We start from the raw sequence: 13,024 nt of genomic DNA, 5'->3' as shown, positions 1-13,024 counted from the left end.
ACCAGATGTTGTTTGCGGTCCCCTACAAGGAACAACCATCAATATATTAGACAACCTAATCTGTAGATGAACGTTGACGTTAGTAGATGGTTTCATTATGGGAAATCCATCTAAGTTTTAACACGGTAATGAATATTGAATTAGGCCATGAATATTTAGAAATAGAAGAGGCCTTGCCTTGGACTTAATATAGACCTTGCCCTTGGTTTGTAAAAAAACATTTAGTTTATTTTCAAATACAGTAGTAGTGTTAGTAGTAGGAGTGGTAATAATTTGTTAAGTTAGTAGGCTAGGCTGCAGTTAACCCTCCCAGTCCTAGAAATGGTTGTTTCCACGAGGATCACGTCAGCTGGTCAGGTCAGTGTCACTGTTAATTAGTAGGACGTTAAGTGTCAGTTTCACCCAGCACTGGCAGCGGTTGTCTCCATCAGTGATCTCCGTCGCTCTACGATCCTTGTGTTATCATCATAAGACACTAAGGTTCTTGGTTGAGTGTCAGTGTGAGTGTTGTCCAGTCAGTGATCCTTGGCTCGCACTACGAGCCTGGTGTAACCACCTGTGGTAACATCAGAGACACCAGCTGTGGGTCCATGAAACTAATTTGCTGGATTGTAGGCAATTTGGGTAATGTTTTAGAGCATCCATGAAACGGAAGTGATATTGGAAGATACAAAATGGCTGCCTTTCGAATTGCTGAAGGGTTAGGGCCTAGATAGTCTAGTACCTAGCCTTCGTGCTACAAACAACGTCTAGGGCGTAAGTGCTCATATAAGGTTAATTTTCGTCCCTCATTTTGAGGCTTTGAGCATCTATTTCACCCCTTAAATCAACCTACCTCAAACTGACTGTTCTGTAATCAGACAGAAGTTAACTATTGTTTGTGCTTAAATTTGTAATCCTAAGTAGCTTTTGACAATCGTAGTAGCTCAAAACTTTTGACTAGTCGCCTCAAAAAATAGTTGAAGTGAAGCACAATAACAAATATGGCGGCTTTTCGTGGTGCATGATGGGAGTGTAAATTACAGATTCGAACTTAAACTTGGACTGACATTGATGCCAATGCAGATATTATTCTTGTTTCAAATTCTTAAATTGACCAAAATCTATGCGTTTTATCAACAAAAATTAACATTTAGAGTAATTTTAGAGAGACATATTGAATTTTCACATTTTATTAATTTAGTCCGTATTGGAAATCCCGATTGTGGCAATCAATTCAAATCAAATCAATAAATTCTCCGGTTCGCGATTTAAATCATCAAAAATATTATTATAAAACACGTTTTCAAAGTCAACAAGGTAACTTAATTAATTTATTTTAGTCCAAAGGTTTGATTTGACACTAAAATCAGTTGTTGCATTGCAATTAACAGGAGTTGACCTCTTTATGATACTATGGCGTCAGACGTTGTAGGGAGCCGTAACAATGACAGGTATTCAGACTAGGGTTTAGGGTCTAGAGATTTAGGGTTAGGGTCCTTAGGGTTAGGTTTTAGGGATAGGGTTAGGATTAGGTTCCGTTGTGCATTATGATAGGGAAGGGTTAAGGGTAAGGCTATAAGTAGTCAAAAAGTTGGGTGAAACGCCAGCCGCTGGGTTGGTACAGTGGTTAGAGTGTTACGCTTGTACGCTCAAGCTTACGTGTTCGAATCCCAATTTTGCTATGTTGTTTCTTAGAATTTTCTAAGTCGCGCGTATTCGCGCATGCGCATTGGTTGTTTCGTGGATGCTCTGAAACATTACACAAGTTGCGGATTGTAGCCGCAATAATGTTAAATTGCATTATAGGATTGACCGAATATTCATCCCCTAATGAATTATTACTTTCTATTATATGAAGTTCAGAATATTCCTCAAAATGTACTGTGTAACATCCAAATGGCACAAATTTTATGGGGACCCTGCTTAAAAATGATTCAATTTGTGTGTCCACATGGAAACTTGCACTAAGATTTTTAAAAAAAAGATTGGAATTGTTTTTCTTAAGAAAACTTCTTAGATCCTGACAGCATCAAAAGCTGAAAGTTACCCTGAAAACGGCAACTTTGACCGTAAATGGAAGTGACTCGGGATTTTCTCCCGTGGGCAAATTTATATCGATCAACAGGGTGAGCATTCATTTTTAGCGCTCTTGGGACTTAAATCCCAGCGGGCTATTGCGTTCACTTTTCGTCCGTCTGTCCGTCCGTTCGTCCGTAGATGGAAACCAGTTATTTTGGAAGTTTTGAAGACGCCTCAATGTAATGTCTTTATATTTGGGTTACACATGTATCTACCCTAGACACATCTTCAGCCCAAAAACTGGCCCTGTCAGATTCAAGATGGCCGATTCGCAGCCATTGTTGCTCACCAAATCAGCACCTTTTACACATATTTCAAGTTTTCGAGGGAAATTTTGAAGACGCTTTGATCAATTATCTTGATCTTGGGTAGGTATTTGTATCCCCCAAGGGCCCATCAGCATAAGAAAAATTGGGTCGATCGGACTCAAGATGGCCATCCTGTTTTTGTGCCCGAAAAAGAGCAGTTACCTATATAAAAACCTATATAGGCCTAATGATTCTACTTATGGGCCTATGCCCTAACAAAAACTCTGTTACTGCGACCAGCGATTCATGCCTTGTTGACTTTCCATGGGTATGAATGGCTGAAGTGAGGCAAGCGGAAATCAGAGGAATTTCTTAAATTCCATGAAGGGGGAATCAAACAAACAATAACTCATTTGAAATAGGAATTCATGTCTTATCTTCAATCTGGAATCAATATAGAAGATTATTATTATAAGAAATTATTATTTAATGAAACCACGGAGAGAAAACCCCCTTATTATTGACAAATTAACAGTTATTGGTAAAAAGAGATTATCACTTGAGATTGATAAAGTGTGTGTAAGTGTAGTTGGAATGAGCTAGCCCATGTTTCAGTAAAAATTGAAATGAAAAATTTAGGTCAGTCAGGCGGCTATGAGTTGGTACATCCAGCTTCATTCAGTCAATGAATAAATCTGTACATAATTTTTGTAGATTTTCATTTACAACATGTACCACATGTGGCGAATTGAAGCGACCAAACACTGACGAATCATGTCAGTTGCCGTTTTTCTTATTGTGATCTTTACTGCAACTGCATTTAAACTGGTTGACTGTTCTCCAATCATTGATCCTCAAAGATTGGAGGATGCACTTCGAAATATGGCTAATGAAGGACTGGGTGTGTCTGACATGCAGGTAAGTCAATTCTAAAATTCAGTCATCAATGTTTTGTAACAGCTTGTATGATAGTATTTGGATTTAAGGGATAAAATTTTGGTCAAAGTTGTTTGAAATGGAAGTTATTTTACTTAGCGCGGTCCATATGTTCAAAACCAGTGTTATAGTCATGTCATTTGGTGAGATAGATAGTGGGCCAGTGCCCATTCAGCACTGCCAACCATTCCTGAATTTCAGTATTTCTTACTTTTTTTTTATAAGGAGAAAAACTGATTTGATTTGTCTGATGCATATATACAGAAATATGAAAGATGTTACTGAGAGTCCTACTGTTGATTTCTGATTTAATTGAACATTTTCTTTCATATTTCAATAACATGTTACTGAAAAATTATCCATTTGTTACTGATAGCACTTTTCAGAGGTTGGCAGCCCTGCCCGCTTGTTTCTGATAAGTCATTCAATGAACTTTTTTTGTAGAATTATGTTGACAGAAGAATTGCATATAGAATCAAGGTTCCTGATGGAAAACTTTTGTTAAATCAAGTGAGTACAATGTTCATGTGCTCCTTATTTCAGAAAAGCTGAATTAATCCTACTCTATAGTGCACCGTTCAGTTGCACTCCAGTATTTGAAACATTTTAATAACAAGTTTCATTGAAAGTTGAGGTTTGACCATTTTGGTTTACCTTTGTTAGCGATATTCAAGTTGGCATTGAGCCAATTATGTAAAATCACGGTACGTTTTTATGTGAACATTTTTTCCATTGGTTCTCGGCCTGAACGACGTATAATCGATGCGATCGAAGACAAGGCGAACGAACCTCCGTCGATGACATGGTCAACTTTGTTAAAATTCTGAGAAAAACTGTTTTTGGCAGGAAAATTTTTAGCTCTTGTGTATAAAATTTCAATGACCTCGATTGGGTGGCGCCATCTCTACGAACGAATGTGATTGGCTGTTTTTGGGATGTACGGGGAATTCCGGCGCTACTGAGATAATTATGGGATAGCCAAAATGGCGAACGTTTCATTGGACTAGGTGCCGTCTATGCTCATTGCTGGTGAGAATATAATTATTCCACATATCCGCCATAGGTATTGTTTCATTTTAATACCCGGTGATTGTTTTGATTGACATTGAAGTGTAAGCGAGCATTCACTTAAACATTGCACACACACACACGCTCGTACATTATACACTATATAGTGATACTGAAACGCTGCTTGCTGGCGCGTGCGTGTTTGACATGAAAATACGCTTATGAATAATCAACTATTATAGCAGATGATGAGCACTGTGTTTTCTGTTAGAATTTGTAATAAATTGTAATTACTTGTGACCTGATAATACTAAGCAACAAACTACATGTATAGGTATAAGTCGAGGTCTGGATATTTTAGTGGTCAAATCCAAGATTTAAAACGATCTTCTTACTATATATGCCGATTTTTTACGGTACCGGTATGTTAGCTTCTGTGGCCATACATTGGAAAGGGTTGTCAAGGCTTTCAATATTTAGCCACCCTCTGATTGGTGATATCATATCAATTCTATTCAAATATTTTTCATTTTATGAAAATTGTTTTTTTCCTAATATAAAATAGATTTCCTGCTTACCTGGACCCTACGAAATTTTGGACGTGGACCGTAAACAAATGTATATTTTTGGCCTTGATTTGAGTACAAAATAATTCTTTGAGAAAGCTGAAATACAATAATAGAACTTTGAAGTCACGAATTAAAAAGATTTTTCATAAGCAATGCCCTTTCCAAACAAGCTCAAGTTTTTAAGGTAAACCACACTTTACCCATGGGCAATTTATTTTAAATTGACAAGAGACTCACTTTCATTACGTACTCATTGTACAGCCAAAGCAGATGACATGATTTTCAGATAAAATAATATAATTATGATTAAATCAGATATTTCTATGATGGATTTTTACTCCATTCCATCAACTTAACATTGTTATTGTTTTTGTTTTTTCAGCTGTCTGCGAAGTTGGAGTATCAGTTTTCAACTCGCATGGAAGCTCTTCTGAACAACAAGAAAAAGATCGAAGAGGCATATCAGACGTTCACTGTTTGGACAGCGTATGGTCAATGTTGCAATTTAGATGGTTTGACGTATGATTTGAGATTCAAACAAAAGGTTAGTGTCACCTCGTTCGCATATATTATTTTGGTTACTGGTTCATAGGATCTACCATGATACAGTGGAATCTCCTTATAATGAACTCCGATAAGACGATTCATCGATATAACAAATATAGAATTTTATTGCAACTAAGACAATTTGATTAATTTCATACTGGATAACCAATTATCGGTTATAAAGAACATATTTTCTGGTCCCGTGAAGTTCGCTGTAACGAGGTTCCACTGTAAGTGAGTATCTAAACTTGAAGGTAAACTGATTTTCTTCAATTTGTGTACTGGTAAATGGTTGTTTAATAAAAAGGAAATTAGCGTTCATTTAAGAAAAATTTTGAATTGTTTCATTACAATGTATATAATGATTGTGTTATTAGCAACTAAGTGCAAGATCAAGGGTTGACGGTCATTTGTTTATTGCCTCATTGCATGATTGATAAGAGTAACGGTGGCAGTTTCAACCTCGGAATGCTCTGTGGTCTTCAAGGCCAGTGCTCCTGCTATCTGTGGCTTAAAGACTGAGAATCAGCAGTTCACCATTTTTGACAATCATCAAATTTCATTATGTAGTAAATGAAATATACCTTTACCAGTATACTGAATATTAATGAAGTAATCTGATGTATCTTCATGTATGTTCTGTATATTTCAGTTGAGTGAAATGTTATTCGTTATTTCACATTTTCATTCAACTGCTTTAAACTTATTTTTCAGCCCACTTGGACTTTAGTCCAAGCGGGCTATTGCGTTCACTTTTTGTCCGTCCGTTTGTCCGTCTGTAGACAGAATCCAGTTATTTTGGGAAGTTTTGAAGACACTTCAGTGTAATGTCTATATGTTTATTTTATATGTCTATATGTTTGGTTTATACATGTACCGGTATCTACCCTAGACACATCTTCAGCCCAAAAACGGGCCCTGTCAGAATCAAGATGGCCGACTGGCAGCCATTGTTGTTCGCCAAAATCAGCACTTTTTGCACATTTTTGAAGTTTTTGAGGGAAATTTTGAAGACACTTTGATCAATTACCTTGATCTTTCGTATGTATTTAAACCTACCAAGGCTTACAGCATAACAAAAATTGGGTCAATCGGACTCAAGATGGCCGTCCTATGACCTTTTTAGTGCCCAAAAATGTCAATTTTGGAATTCTGGGTCCTGTAGCTTCCTACTGGTTTGCCATTTCTCATTGCAATTTATGATGGGTATTCTTTGTAAAGGGATGTTTTATACCTGAGACAGGAATTTTTTATCAGCCAATTATGACGCAATTGGCGGCAATCTTGGTGTCATCAGTACTCATTCGTAGGTGGGAAAAAGTTTTTCCACATTGAATTGATACCTAGGCATATTGTGTCACTATAATCAATTGGAAAGTTGTAGCTCATAACGTGTTCTATGATTTTCGTGAGTTTCAAGGTCATTGGTTTTTGTATATGGCCACCAGGGGGCGTTGAATAATACAATAACGTAGTATTTCTATATTATATTTGTACGTATGCATATTTTGTAACCCCAATCAATTGCAAAGTTGTAGCTCAGGACATTTTCCTATCATTTTGGTGAGTTTTAAGGACATTAGTTATTTTGTATGGTCACCAGGGGGGTTGAATGGTAGAATAACTAGTATTTCCTTATTAGATTGGTACCTAGGCATATTTTGTTACCATGATCAATTGCGAAGTTGTAGTTGATGACATGTACTATGATTGTGGTGAGTTTTAACGTCATTGGGTTTTGCGTATGGTCACCAGAGGGCGTCGAATAGTAGAGTAACTTAGTATTTCCATATTAAATAGGTAACGAGGCATATTTTGTTATCACAATCAATTACAAAATCGTAGCTGCTGACATGTTCTATGATTGTGGTGGGTTTCAAGTTCATTGGTTTCATTGTTAGATTGTTGAGCATTTGAAACCACTTCCCAAGTGGGCATGGTGTCCCTGGACCCCTAGTTTGTAAAACCCACCCCTGAGGTATTAAAAAGATATACTTACTGCGGGTGAGGTGACTATAATGGTTAGCGGTAAAAATCCCCTTGGTAACATCGGCATTGGTAAAAACCCCCAATTCTTCACAAAAGATAAAAATTCCTCACCTTTTGACTTGGAGCGCTAGTAGATACAATCTTTAAGGTCCGATATATTCAATTTATTTATTCACTTCTGTTTCGATACAATTTTACAAATGAGTGTCAGATCATGATCAAAACAACTAGCCATAAACAAATATAACAGTGTGCAAGCCAGCAGTTCACACTGCCGTCAGTATTGAGACAAACCTGCAGCAATAGTTTTATTACGAGAGGAAGATGCTGCCGCTGCTACCATTTAATTCGAGGCCTGCCTCAGACTTTGAATTCTTTGTAACATCGACCCACCTCTTGTACCATTATTTGAAATCAATTGACCCTAATTTATAGGTTAAGTTGAATGATTCTTCTTTTAACATGATATTCTTTGTTAAATCCGAACGCCCTGTACAATCAGTTTTTACTTATAGGTGAAGTTAAATAGCATGTGTTATCGCCAGTCGGCAGTTGCTGCGTCGGCGTTGCCAAAACAACTGTCGAAGGACATTCTGGATACGATGAAGAATAACCTAGCCGCTGATTCGACTTTAAAATGGCAGTATTTCGGTAGTGAAGAAGGTGTTATGACTATGTTTCCGGCTGCATCTGTTCCCAGTTGTACATCTTACGATCCACGTTTTAGGTTAGTTAGAACACGTGTAAATAATGACTGATGATATCGAGCCAATTAACAATGTTTCTTCTGTACGTAGACCGTGGTATGTAGAAGCGGCGACTGCTCAGCCTAGAGAAATTGTTCTTGCGATAGATATGTCAATATCAATGGAAGCTAAATACAATGAACAGACACTCATTTCAATTGCCAAGTCAGCTGCTGTAACAGTTCTTGATACACTCACTCCTGATGATATGGTAAGCTTAAAAGTTTGTGAAATATCAGTTTTTTATAGCTTTTCATGGGACATTTTGAAGACTCATATCTATCCCCCTAGGGCCCTCCTATCATCTTAATAAAAATCGGGTTGATTGGACAGTATCCCCTAGGGCCCATCATGGTTATTCTGTGACCTGTTTGGACTATTTGTAAGCAATTGGCGGCCCTATTATTATGCCCTATTATGGAATTGGGGATAGCCTGACTCAAGGTTGTTCTCCCCACTAGGGTGGTGATAGATTGAATTCTAGTTCCTTCCCTGGCCCTAGTGGCGGGCTTCACGTGGTGGGCTCTGGATGTCAATCTCCTAAGGGACACATCCGTAGCCTCACCCAGGTGCCGATTCGCCCATTCACGGACCCCAGCCGTTGCGGATTGGGGCCCACACAGACAATTCGGCAGTCCGGGTCTATATCTTGAATCGGGGAGGAACAAGATCTCGGACGTCACTGTTCATCTCAGAGATCCTTCTGTGGGTCCAGGCGCTGGGGATCTCGCTGTCAGTATTCCACTTAGTCAGGTGGCCTGTCATTTTCTTCAACAGGAAAAGCCCATTCCCATAGGTGGACCTTGTCTCAGCCAGTCGTGTATCGAGTCAGATCACTGGTAGGTTGGCCCAATCTGTATCTGTTGGCCACCAGGTGCCCAGGGTTCGTCTGCCAATTTTGCAGGGCTTTGGCCATGGAGGCACCCTCTAGGATGAAAACGTCCTCATTAATTACGCTTTCCCCTATTCCCGGATAGACTGGGTGTTCGAGAGGGTTGAGGATGTGCAAAACTGCGAATTGGTCCTTGTGGCATGATACTGGACAGCTCAGGTGTGGATTTAAACCTGGTCGATAAACTGATTTTTTCTGATTTTTCTGTCAGGGTTATCGCAGGGAATTCTAGCATCAAGAGACTCAACAGGGACAGTATAGTATATAAAGATGTAATTTTTGTCGCCCTGGGAGACGGTGGATCCTCTCCATCCCTTGGTAGCGAAGCTATCGGACCACTTTCATTTTCTGTTTAACCAGAAACTGTTTAGTGGTTACAATTTAAGGGAACCAGTCTGCTTTTTTATGTATATGTCATTTCACGAAGAAAGAGTAATCCTCGCCGGCAGTAGCTGGGTCTTGGAAGGTAGAGTCCGCGGCTCAGCGTCGCAGAGGACTTACCTGATTAGAGTTTGTGTGGTGTGCTCCCTGAAGAGGTTTTTCGAGAAGACTGAACTAATTTGGGAATCCAGTGAGAGTTAGTCTTTCCCAGTAGTGGGGGATCACTCTTGAGGGCATTTGGAGGCTCAGTGGCTTGGATTACGTCAGTTATTAGTGATTAACGAGGTGTGAAAGCACGAGAACCTGGTGTAAACCTGGCTTCGTACCAAGTACGATAGTTTAGCCTGGGCCGTGTTTGCCGGAGACGCTTTAGATCAAGTATGCAAGCAGCATTCAGTTCAGGTTCGCCCATATTCTCCTTGTATCTGAAGGACGTCTCGGGTCAGTTGGTTAGTCTCTCGGCGGTTGTTCCGGGGGTTTTTAGCACAAGGGCTGAGATAACCCCGCAACCGTTGGATTATACAGTCCTCAGAGTTTCTTTTAGCCTGGTCCTGGGGATTGAGACACAGCTGTAGGTTTGTTTTGAACCTAATCGCAGGTTTAGTTTTTTCCATTACGGAACCTATATGGTTTCGTTCTCAGTCCCGGTTCTAGCTCGCTTCGGTTCTCAGGTGTTTGTTCGTTTAGGTTCGAACAGTGTCTTGGGCTCGATTTCACCTGATTTGGGGTCGGGCCACACGCACATGTAGCTGTAGGTTTGTGTGGTTATACGATACAATTCTACATGTGGGTGTATATGTATATAGGTATGGGTGTATATACCGGTATGGATATGCTTGTATATGCATTTAGATTTGAGGTTTTCTCTGTCACGCACTGTCATGAAGGATGAGTGTCTTTCTGTATTTTATTCGTTAATTAATCGTTTTAAGCGAATTTAGACCTTGGTCAGCAACTTTGAGATTCCTAGCTGTCCTTCGGAGTTAAAATTTGACCCTGAGTTAACTCATTGAAAATGAACTAATTTTAACTCTTACTCACAACTGTGGGACTGGATCCTGGCTATTAGTCAGTACAGGGAACATTTTTTGACGGAAATATTTCATTTTTCTATTGAAGAATTGTATTCCCTAAAAATACTTACCTGTACTGACAGCCAAAGGTTGAATAATGAAATATTCGGATTGTCAAACATTTCATGAAGTAGGCATTATATCCCTGAATCCCTAGTAAAACTAATTCATTTGAAGACTAACTTATTTGATTAATGTTGAATTTCAGGTGACAGTAGTTTCATTTTCATCGTATGGTCATGTTCCGCCCGGTAGTTCTGAATTATCCTCCTGTTTCTCAAAGGAAATGGCTGCGGCGACACCGCAGAATATTGAATACCTGAAATCTTACATCAGGAGTTTACACACGCTACAAGGTGGAACTAGCTATGTGGCAGCGCTAAGTAAAGCATTTTACATGCTTTCAAAATCGAATGGCAAAGCTTTGAGCAACAACCGGACTCGAGGTAATTGTTTTGAAAGTAGACTTTGGCATTTTGATTATGTACATATTCATTTCTTTACTATTTTAAATATGTGTTGTACATTTTTCAGATAAGGTTATCCTTTTTTTGACGGATGGTGAACCGTTCGAACAAAAGCAAGACATTGAAACTCGACTTAGAATCGAAAATTCTAGATTTAGCAATAAAGTCGTTTTATTGACATATGGCATCGGGGAATGTAAGCTCATTGTCTAGTTCTAGGTTCTATTTCATAAAATCCTTAATTAAAATCCTTTTGCTTATATCAAAACAAAAAGTAGCCAATACCAACTAAGCTTACGTTCAAGACCATCCAAGGCCATCTACAGTCAACATCGCTTAAAAAGTAACCAATACCAACTAAGCTTACATTTAAGACCATCCAAGGTCACCTACAGTCAACCTCGCTTCATTCGTATCTCTTGGGACCATGGTTTTTTCTACGAAATAGACATTATACAGATTATACGTAATTCGTGTTTTCTATGAATTATGTATGATTTGTAGAATTAACGATTTATCTATTAATTCATATAAACTACGATTAAAAACCTGCTAAAAATCATTTTCATTGGCATTGGAACATATGCTGTGTGCCATAGCCATTCATTGTTAGACTAAACTGGTGGAAAAATATGTCGCATGGCCGCAGCACGCTTAGTGCCAATGACTGTCAAGTAATTGATAAGCTTGCCATTCATTGTCAGCTGGGGGAACAATGGGATACGAATTATGTGTCGCATTTCTTATTGTTTTTAAGAAAAAAGACCGTGGATACGGCTACGATTTACGAAGTTAGAATTATCTGATAGAAATTAATGGGAATAACAAAGGAAAAAATCAGGACCTTTCATTTTTTACGAATTAGGTAGTTATACGAATTAACCGACGACGAATGAAGCAAGGTTGACTGTAGTAACTCAAGATGAGTCTTGTGATTTAAGACTGCTTTTTAGTTAGTTCACTGCTCTGCAACTCAGCCCTTTGTGCAGTTTCGCAGTCGTGACTTGCCATAAATTAGTGGTCTCAAATCTCCAAACTCGTATTAAGTTGCTAGATTGACTACCATAGTATTGACTATAGAACCGAGATGGTCTTGAACTGGTCCTGAATCTAAGCCATGGCTGTAACTGGTCCCTTCGTTTTAACTCAAATCATGGTCAATTGAGTTTACCCCTATGGAAAAATTTATAACTTTTTCTATAAAACCAGCCACTGTTGTTTTCAGTTTTAAGTGCAAATGCTCAAACTATTTTGGATGTGATGGCTCAACAGCCTTTTGCTGATATTTCTTATGGCCCAGCCAAGGTAAATTTGACCAACCTACATTCAATATTTCATCTGACTCGAGGACATTTTTTGTCTTAGGAATCTATTAGCTGCTCATAATTATGTACCGGTAGTATTGGTATTTTGTTTTTTTAGGCCGGTGTTTTTAGGCATATTTTAAGTCCTGATCAGCTGCGAACAGAAATGGGCTCATATTACGACTTCTTCAGCAAACCATCAACTTTGAATACACCGCCTGTATTAACTGTACCGTATTACGACGCACTGGGTCTTGGACTGATTATGACGGCAGCCACGCCTGTCTATCACGCCGGAACGCTTGTGGGCGTGGCCGGTATTGATATACAAATGTCAGATTTGATGCAGTCAGTTTCCTATAATCGTCACTATAGTTTCGTAATCGATTCCTCAGCTCGAACGCTTTTCCATCCATTACTTCCACAACCAACCGATTATTCTTCAATGCCGATCATCGTTGATATTAGAATGTTGGAACCAACTGCTCAAGCCGAAGGTGTTATTTCTGACATGTTGAGGTACTGTGTCACATCATTTATGTTCTTTTAATCTCTTGATTAGCGAAGCTCTTCAGCTGGGTGGCCACTATCCTGGAGAACCTAAAACCTCAGAATTAGAAAAATAGGGGAAACTATGGAATTTGAACAATTTTCCTTTAGTCAGTTCCGAGGTTACGTGTATGTGTTCAACAGGGGTCATTGAGTATTGAGCTTGTCAGATTGTTGCACATTTTAAACCACTTTGCAAGTGGGCATGGTGTCCCTAGATCCCTAGTTGCATATTCAGGTTTTCTTCGAAATATT

General features: G+C 38.8%; 1 protein-coding gene across 2 annotated transcripts in view; it reads left to right on the top strand.

The window, feature by feature from the left end:
- LOC141902181 (VWFA and cache domain-containing protein 1-like) overlaps nt 1-13,024 on the top strand; it is a 38,440-nt gene continuing 25,416 nt past the window's right edge. For both annotated transcript variants that reach the window (XM_074789824.1, XM_074789831.1), the window contains exons 1-10: nt 1-125; nt 3,024-3,227; nt 3,690-3,755; nt 5,205-5,366; nt 7,873-8,084; nt 8,155-8,314; nt 10,658-10,895; nt 10,984-11,112; nt 12,142-12,221; nt 12,339-12,739. In XM_074789824.1, coding sequence (XP_074645925.1) covers nt 3,084-3,227; nt 3,690-3,755; nt 5,205-5,366; nt 7,873-8,084; nt 8,155-8,314; nt 10,658-10,895; nt 10,984-11,112; nt 12,142-12,221; nt 12,339-12,739 — 1,592 coding nt within the window. In that variant the 5' untranslated portion in view covers nt 1-125; nt 3,024-3,083. The remainder of the gene's footprint in view (nt 126-3,023; nt 3,228-3,689; nt 3,756-5,204; nt 5,367-7,872; nt 8,085-8,154; nt 8,315-10,657; nt 10,896-10,983; nt 11,113-12,141; nt 12,222-12,338; nt 12,740-13,024) is intronic.

This window comes from Tubulanus polymorphus, chromosome 1, assembly GCF_964204645.1.
Source record: "Tubulanus polymorphus chromosome 1, tnTubPoly1.2, whole genome shotgun sequence".
NCBI classification, from domain to species: Eukaryota; Metazoa; Nemertea; class Palaeonemertea; order Tubulaniformes; family Tubulanidae; genus Tubulanus; species Tubulanus polymorphus.
This window is presented reverse-complemented; position numbering and strand designations above follow the sequence as displayed.